Here is a 7,950-nt window from a genome sequence, read left to right as displayed (position 1 = left end):
TTTGAAATGGTCTCCATTCGCCAGTTCGCTTCGCTTCGGGCACTCGAGCAGCCCCAGCCCCCTCATGCCGAACCGTTCGACTTGTTGCGTGACTTCGGGAACGAATGTTCGGCCGAGGCTTGTGATTCGCCTTTGGCCGTGGCGCTCGGGTCGCCTGTCGCCTGTCGACGAGGCAGAGGCAGAGACGCCTCTCTGTTGCAGCCATTCCACAAGTGGCCGTCATCCTCATCGCTTCCGCGTTTCCGGTACTCCACGGCGTGCGTTTCGTTCAGTTTCGGTCTATGGTTCAACGCAATTTGTTCATCGCTCCTGATATTTACAAATAATAAATTAAAAATCAAATGAAATTTAAAAAAAAAGAAAAAGGAATAAAACTCGCATGTGCGTGTGTGTGAAATATGTGGTTTAAAAAATGCCCCCTATTAAAGCGAAAAGTGTGAAGAGATATTTTTGAAAGATCTTGTGCGAAAAGTTGAGGATCTTCCAAGTATATAACTAGTGTCATACATTTTGAGTGAATGTAAGTTTACAATTCGAATATTTAAATAGAAATACATAGTTGGAAGGAATAATCTATGAACTTTTCATCAAGAAAAAAAAAGAAATAAATTATATCATTGCCATGAAATTAACCCATTACGTGCCACGGGACCCTCCTAAAGGTCTCGTACGATTTGTTGATTTGTCACCAGTTCAACGTTAAAATTTTTCAAGTTCCATAATTTTCAAGATTTTTATATTTTCATAATTTTAAACAAAGAAATAATAAAGAGAATAATAATAATAATAATATAATAAGAAAATAAAGAATAATATTATCAATGTTCTATAAACGATATATTTTTTTTTGACAAGACCATACTAATATTACCATACTACTACTTATTTACTGAAAATAAGCAATAAGATCAAACCATATCGTACTTTTGATCATTTCTCCGGTCACCAGAAAAATATTTCGCAATGTTATTGATAACAAAAATGTAACTGAAATCCAAACAACATTTTTGCCGGCATTTTTCCCACCATTTTTTCCCCATTCTGCACCAAACAACCTGTCAATCTATCAATCTGAGCGCCGCAGAACGTCTTAGCCCAAATTTGAGGCTGGAAAAAATGTCACTCAAACCATCCGCCGCCAGCCGGCTCGCAACAGATCTAATTCAATGACACATAACCACTGTCAAATGCAGTTCCGAACTCTGCTTGCAACCTAAGAGCCCCATGAACCCATAGACCATGACCACCCCCATTCCCGGCACACAACAAGCCAAGAAGAACGCACAAGAAGGGACGCACAAAGGCGCGCAAAAGTATGCTTTATTTACTAGAAAGCATAATAAATATTATACAAGACCAGGTGCTGACTGACTGGCTTGGCTGGCTGCTCCTGCTGCTGTTGCATTGCTAAGGACCTCAGACCCCCAGAGCTGTAGACCCTGGAACGCAGACCACGTCAACCGTACCTCCAGACAAAGGAAGCTGCATTTTCAGTGTCAACTGCAGGGGCAAGCAACATGTTGCAGGCATCTGCATTTAAAGCCATCGCCCCATCCACCCGCTCGATGGCGACAAATCGGCGACTCATTGGACAAACTGTTGCCCTTTCCCCAAGTCTTTTTATAACCGAAAGCCATTATATAACATCAGTGTAACCCTATAACCTTATATGCGGCTGATGGTTGGGGCTCACCATAAGGCGCTAGAGATGGAAGGGGAGCAATACGATTGTGGGGAGTGGATTGAATACAGAATATTCTTTATATATCACGAGTGTTCGAATTACAATGATTAAAGGTATAATTTTGAAGAAACTATCGAAAGAACTGTAGCGAAAAAAAAAAGCTTCCTAAAGATCGTCACATTTGAAGTAGACTTTAATGGAATGTGTATGTAATATTTTCTGTTCTCTTTTTACAAATATCTTCTATTAAACAGGAGAGAAAAGTTTCAAAATAAACTGTAGGATAACTTTAAGAACAATTTTTGTAAGGATTATCCTGAGAATTTATCTTCTTAAAAAATTCGGTGTTACGAAGTAGATTTGGTCTGTTATTTTTTTACGCTTTTTTGTATTAGTTAATGGAGAACGTTTCTCTACAGAAATATATTTTGAAATTGAAAGATATTTCATAAAAACGTTCTTCAACTATCGTTAGCAAATATCGGTACACAGCTCCTCACTTAACGCTGCCTTCTCCAAGCGACGACCACCGCTGTGATATGCATTGCATTGTAGTCATTTCTCTTAACATTTCTTTTAAAGACCCGCCAAAGAGTCCATAGTCAATGAGTCCAAGAGAGAGAGAGCCCAAGGAGCTGTTGTCGTTAAATAATAGCGACACTTTTGTTTCACTCAGCGCCTCAGTGGAGGAGAAGCGAAGAAAAATGCACCGCAAAGTGCGCGTTTTCTATTACAACAAAGTCCGTGTTTTTCTCAGTACCTCAGTACTCAGTTCCCCATTCCCCGGGCCCCTCATGTCCTGTGTCTTAGCCACGCTTTAAACGTCCCACAGTACGGGGTTCCGGGTCAAATGCTGGGAAGCCAAGGGGCATAACCATAACAACGACAGAAAGCGCGAAAGCATTTCATCGAAACACCATTTCCCCCGCTCTCACTTTCTCTCTCTCCCGGTATTTTTTTTTTCAAGTACAATGCAATCTCTGTTCACGCCGACTGACCCTTGACCCCAAGCGCAACAGGATTGCGTGGGAAAGAAACAACGGGAGGGAGAAATCGCCTTATAATTTCTTACTGTTTGCTGCCTCGTTGATTAGCGTTGCATGATTGTTCTGGGGGATTATTGGGGGGGTGGACAAACGCCATGGTTTAGGGACTTCTAAAAATAATTGCCAAGGAATAACGAGCGGACATCTTAGGGAAAGTGTGTCACAATATCCTTGTGGGAAAACCAAGAAAAGATATGGCTTTGAAGAGCTTCTTTTTTTAAGAGTTAAATGGGCAAAATGAAAGATCGAGTTTGTTACATAAGAAATCGTGAAAGAATATATGTATACTTTAAAACAAAAACATGACATAAAAGATTATTCACAAATAAATAAGGGACAGTTTTCCAAAGGAATTGTAGGAAATACTCGAAAGTCGAAATATCATAGAATATACAGATAGCAAGCGGAAAAGTAAATTTATCTTGAACTTGCAATGTCTCTGAGACTATTTTCTACGAATATCATTTAGAAATGCATTAGGTATAGTTTTTAAAAACATTATTAAATTTTCTTAGAGGATCTAATAGAAATTATTAAGTTTTTAGCTTTCAAACTGTTTTAACGTATAAATTAATATAATTTCTATCCAAAATATAGGGAGAAGATCCATTTTGGAAAAAATTTGTCTGTATTTAAGCAGAAATGTATATAATTTGTATGGAAAATTTCGTAGATCACTATATTCCATGTCAAAATTCTATCGTATATCCCGCCACAAAGAATACCAATATCTTTGCTATCAATTCAAAATATTGATCCGCAGAATGCAATAATTCTGCCTCTAACTTTATAATTATACGATGTTCTAGCTTTTCAGAGAGATATACTAGATATTGGACATTCGAATGAATGTGTCATCTAACCTAATTTATGTGTCAAATACTCGTAGTCACGTGTGATGGGTCCAACTTCGATATGGCGAATATCGATTGGAGATAACGAATATCACAAACGATGCAAATGTGGGCGAGCGAATGAAAGGCAAGATAAAATATCATAAAGCAAATACTGACACAAAGCTCGGCAATTATGGGGAGTGTTATAAAGCTGACTAGGAAAAACTGACACAGATAATTTAGGAAATGCGATGCTCGGGATATAGAAGGATAACCTTGCGGTCCTAAAAGGAATATATATTTATTCAAACTCATTTCCAAAGATATTTTGCAGTATTTCTAAAGAATATGTCCATATTTTCATTGGTAACTCTCTTTTAGCTATTCTTCAAGTTGCCAAGAAATTATTTATATACATTTTGAAGATCCCACAGATTTTCCACATTCTCTTGATTTAATATTTATAAATTACCTGGCATTTTTAGCCCCTTCTATACTGACCCCCAACAAGCATGGATGCCACACAGCTGACGGAACTGATGAGTAGCCATGACTTTATGCAGCTCCAGCAGCAGTTGCACCACAACAACAACAACTACAACACAGATGGACACAATGGCTTGTCGCCAGAGTCGGCGGAGAGGAGTTCCCGTCCCATAAGACGTGCCACAAGACGCACCTCACAGGTATGCGGCAAACGAGAGGAAGATCTGTAAAGAGTGGCATTGATATCAATGTGTTTTTTCCCTTTTGCAGTTAAGCAATAATACGTACGATCTGGAGATGACAGATTCCAGTTCGCAGAGCGATGATACGAGCGGTGGGGGCGGCAGCAGCAATGGAGGTGGCAGCAGCACGAACAATCCGCAGGGCCATTCCCAGGGAAATCAACGGCCCTCGAGTCGGGGCCGTGGGCAGCAGAGCAACGGCGGCTGTCCGTCGAGCCTCACTCCGAACAGTGCCAATTCCAGTTCTTCGAACTCAAATGCCAATCGGAGGCGCAAGGGAGCGCTGAATGCCAAGGAGCGGAATCTCAGGCGTTTGGAGTCCAACGAAAGGGAGCGCATGCGAATGCACAGCCTGAACGATGCGTTTCAGTCGCTGCGCGAGGTCATTCCACACGTGGAGATGGAGCGGCGGCTGTCAAAGATCGAGACTCTGACGCTGGCCAAGAACTACATCATCAATCTGACGCACATCATACTCTCGAAGCGGAACGAGGAAGCGGCTGCAATGGAGCTGAATGGCGGCGCCGTTGGCGGTGTTCTTCTATCCAGCCTCACGGCGGATGCCAGTGGCGGCACGAATGGAGCATCGGCCAATGCCACGGCTGCACTCTGCTTTGAGGATGCTCTGGCCAATGGTGGGGCCTACGATTGCGCTCTGTTGGCCGCCGCCGATGGCACTCTGCTGAATGCAGCCGCCGTTTCGGCCAATCCTGTGATGCAGAGTCTCCAGCCCCAGGCGATGCATATGCAGCAGACGCAGTTGGAGCCCACATCCCATCATCCACAGCAGCAGCAGCAGCATCACCATCAACAGCAGCAGCAGCAGCAACAGCAGCAGGCGATGCATAGTCATGGCCACATGGGAGCCACAATGATGCTCACCCAACAGCAGCAACAGCAGCAGGCCCAACAGCAGCCGACCCTCATCCTCAATGGCTCCACAACAGTGAATGTGGGAGTTGGCGTCGGAGTCGGCGTAGGAGTCGGTGTGGGGGTCGGGGTAAATGTCGGAGTGGGCGTTGGGGTTGTTTCCGGCGTGGGTGTCGGTGTGGGCAATAATTCCGGAAGCTTTGCGGATGTTAATGATAATTTCGATGAGCCATTTCGAGAGTTTCTCTAAAGAAAAGGATGACTAAGGGGCTATATGGATGGTAAAAATAGAATTTATAGACTATAGAGGGCGGTGAAAACCCAAAGAATTTGTTTTTCATGAGAGGAATGTAGCTTAAGAAATTAAATTATTCAAACGTAAACGATATTTTGCCATAGAAATATTCAAATTAAGATGTTGGCAGAATCCCTCATTTCTGAATAAGGCAGAAAAATTAGGAAGAACAACTGTACTTACACTTCGTTCCATTTCATCATTCCTAAATTCTCATCTATTGAGAAATCTCCCATCTATCTAGAATTTCCCTTAATCTCCAGCTAAGATTTTTTGGATTCTTGATGTAGTAAAAATATTCGAATCTTTCAAGCCCAACTGTCCTTAACTACTCCCTTTCCATTTTCATATGTTCCTCCATCTATTAAGCATTTCTCTTTAAGCAGAACTGTACTTTATCTCCGTTTCATTCCACCATTCCAAAGTCCATCAATCCCACAAGTTAGTTCTTTAAAAAATAATTATCGAAATGGCAAAAAAAACTTGAACTCATCCTGAAATATCAGCAAATTATATAAGAATTAAGAATTAATATACGTATATAGAAATTAAGTACAAAATTACGCATAACGATATATGGAATATAAAAACCCTTTACATACCAAAAACAAAAGCTAAGCCTTAGATTGTAATATAATCAACACAAATAGAGTCAAAATAGAGTCACAATATAAATATGCAATTAATCCAACGTTGTTATAAAATAAGGATCGTAAGGATAGTAGATCATTTAGAAATACTGTAATATGTATATATAGAAATTAAGCAAAAACGGACGGAAGCAAACACCAGATACAGAATACAGATGAAAGGAAGTCAAACTCTCAACGAGTTTCGGCTATATATGTATATACACAACACATATATTATTGTGTTTGTATGTGTAATTGTCAGCAATAGCAACAAAAACAAAGCATCAATTAACGTTAACTAACAGCCCTGGCGCGACAACGGAACGATAGAGACGACAACGACAACGACAACGACGACGGCAGAGTGACGCGCCAATAAGTTAATTTACCACCCATGATCTTTTTAATGCACTTGAAATTTATCGTACTACGGATGTAATGGTTCCCGGAGCAGGGTAACAAAACAATTAACACACCGAAACGTTGAATGGCACATTGAAATTGGCACACTTCCGATGGTACTCCCCTGTACACCCAGGACTTGCGGGTGGAACGTGTGCCAGAGCGGGACAACTCTGTATATCAACGTGGTGACGGTAAACAGTAATAAAATAACGGTGCTCGATGGGTGGCATGATACGGAGAGGGTGTGGGCTGTGTGCATGTGGGATGGATGCTTGGGTCTTAGCAATAATTAAGTGAAAAATAGTAGTTAGGGTGAGAGACGCCTCGTTCTCTCGTGGGTGTGAAAGTTAAGCTTGTTGATTATGTTTGATTAGTCGAGGATTTAGTATTTTGGGTTAGTCGGTAAGCATACATACAAACATACATCTATTTCTAGTGCTAGTAGGTGGAACGTGGAAGAAACTCTAGAAGGGGATCGGGAATGGGCCATAGAGCAATATGTAATTCGTATTCGGTTAGGAGGAGGAGCGGGGTGGGGTTTCTACAACGAAATTTGTTTGTGGACGAGTGTCAAATCTAGTCAAATTCTGTTGCACAAATTAAATACAAATATATATTTGGAAAAAAACTGCAATATAGATGTTTAGTAAGTATTGTAAATGTTTTCCGCCCCCACTTACACACACACACACAAATGCACACACTAAATCAAGTCTATTATATATCTACATATGTATATTTAAACAACCACAAAAACAATGAGCAAATATTTATGTAACAAAATACTAAAAGAAAACAGCATATTACTCGTATTGTATATACAGTTTAGGAATGGTCTAAGAACGATGAGCATTTGGTGTGTACAAGTAAAGGAAGATCGATATGGATAGTGTCCCTATTGAATACAGTGTAAAAATATGTAGTGTAGTGGATGCTGTTCTATACGACTAACTAGTATACTTAGATGCCAAGCAAAGTTGATTGAATAAAGCAAACAAATAAATACATAAAAATGTGAGGTTTTTTAATGCAATTTCCACGATCTGCCCTGGAAATTTGAAGAAATTCTTACAAAGACTGGGTTCTGAACCGATTTATCTTATTCCATTTAAATACATATGTATGTATGTATGTAATTTAAAGGGCATCAAAAACAAGGAGTTTTGCAGCTATCAGCTTTTGATTGTGGATGTCCTCTGTTTTTGGCCATTTTCCTATGACCTTTTTAACGGTTAAACGTATTACAACAAAAAATCAAACACAAAGGTCATTAGCACTAACAAGCGCCCCATTGAACTTGTGGTATTTCTCTTGCGACACTCAGATGATGAAATAAGTCCATTATCAGTACCAGTTTACGCACATTTTTCATTAAAACTCCGAAGAATTGCATCATGTTTTTTGAGTGCAAAATCATTAAACGGACTGCTTTTCACCTAGTTTTGTTGGTCTCA

General features: G+C 40.3%; 1 protein-coding gene across 1 annotated transcript; it reads left to right on the top strand.

Moving 5' to 3' along the window:
* Positions 1–319: 319 nt before the first annotated feature.
* dimm (basic helix-loop-helix family member dimmed) lies at positions 320–7,616 on the top strand. The gene is made up of 3 exons (XM_001356059.4): positions 320–520; positions 4,052–4,252; positions 4,323–7,616. The coding sequence occupies exons 2-3, from the start codon at positions 4,079–4,081 to the stop codon at positions 5,412–5,414; spliced, it is 1,266 nt and encodes a 421-aa protein (XP_001356095.3). The 5' UTR covers positions 320–520; positions 4,052–4,078; the 3' UTR covers positions 5,415–7,616.
* Positions 7,617–7,950: the final 334 nt, after the last annotated feature.

Source organism: Drosophila pseudoobscura, chromosome 4 (genome assembly GCF_009870125.1).
Source record: "Drosophila pseudoobscura strain MV-25-SWS-2005 chromosome 4, UCI_Dpse_MV25, whole genome shotgun sequence".
Classification (NCBI taxonomy): Eukaryota; Metazoa; Arthropoda; class Insecta; order Diptera; family Drosophilidae; genus Drosophila; species Drosophila pseudoobscura.
This window is presented reverse-complemented; position numbering and strand designations above follow the sequence as displayed.

What these genes read in the sequence shown, in the direction of transcription:
- dimm (XM_001356059.4), top strand. Translation starts at nt 4,079, where the DNA reads ATGGATGCCACACAGCTGACGGAACTGATGAGTAGCCATGACTTTATG. An exon ending in CCACAAGACGCACCTCACAG is followed by an intron (nt 4,253 to 4,322) that starts GTATGCGGCAAA and finishes TCCCTTTTGCAG; the next exon opens with TTAAGCAATAATACGTACGA.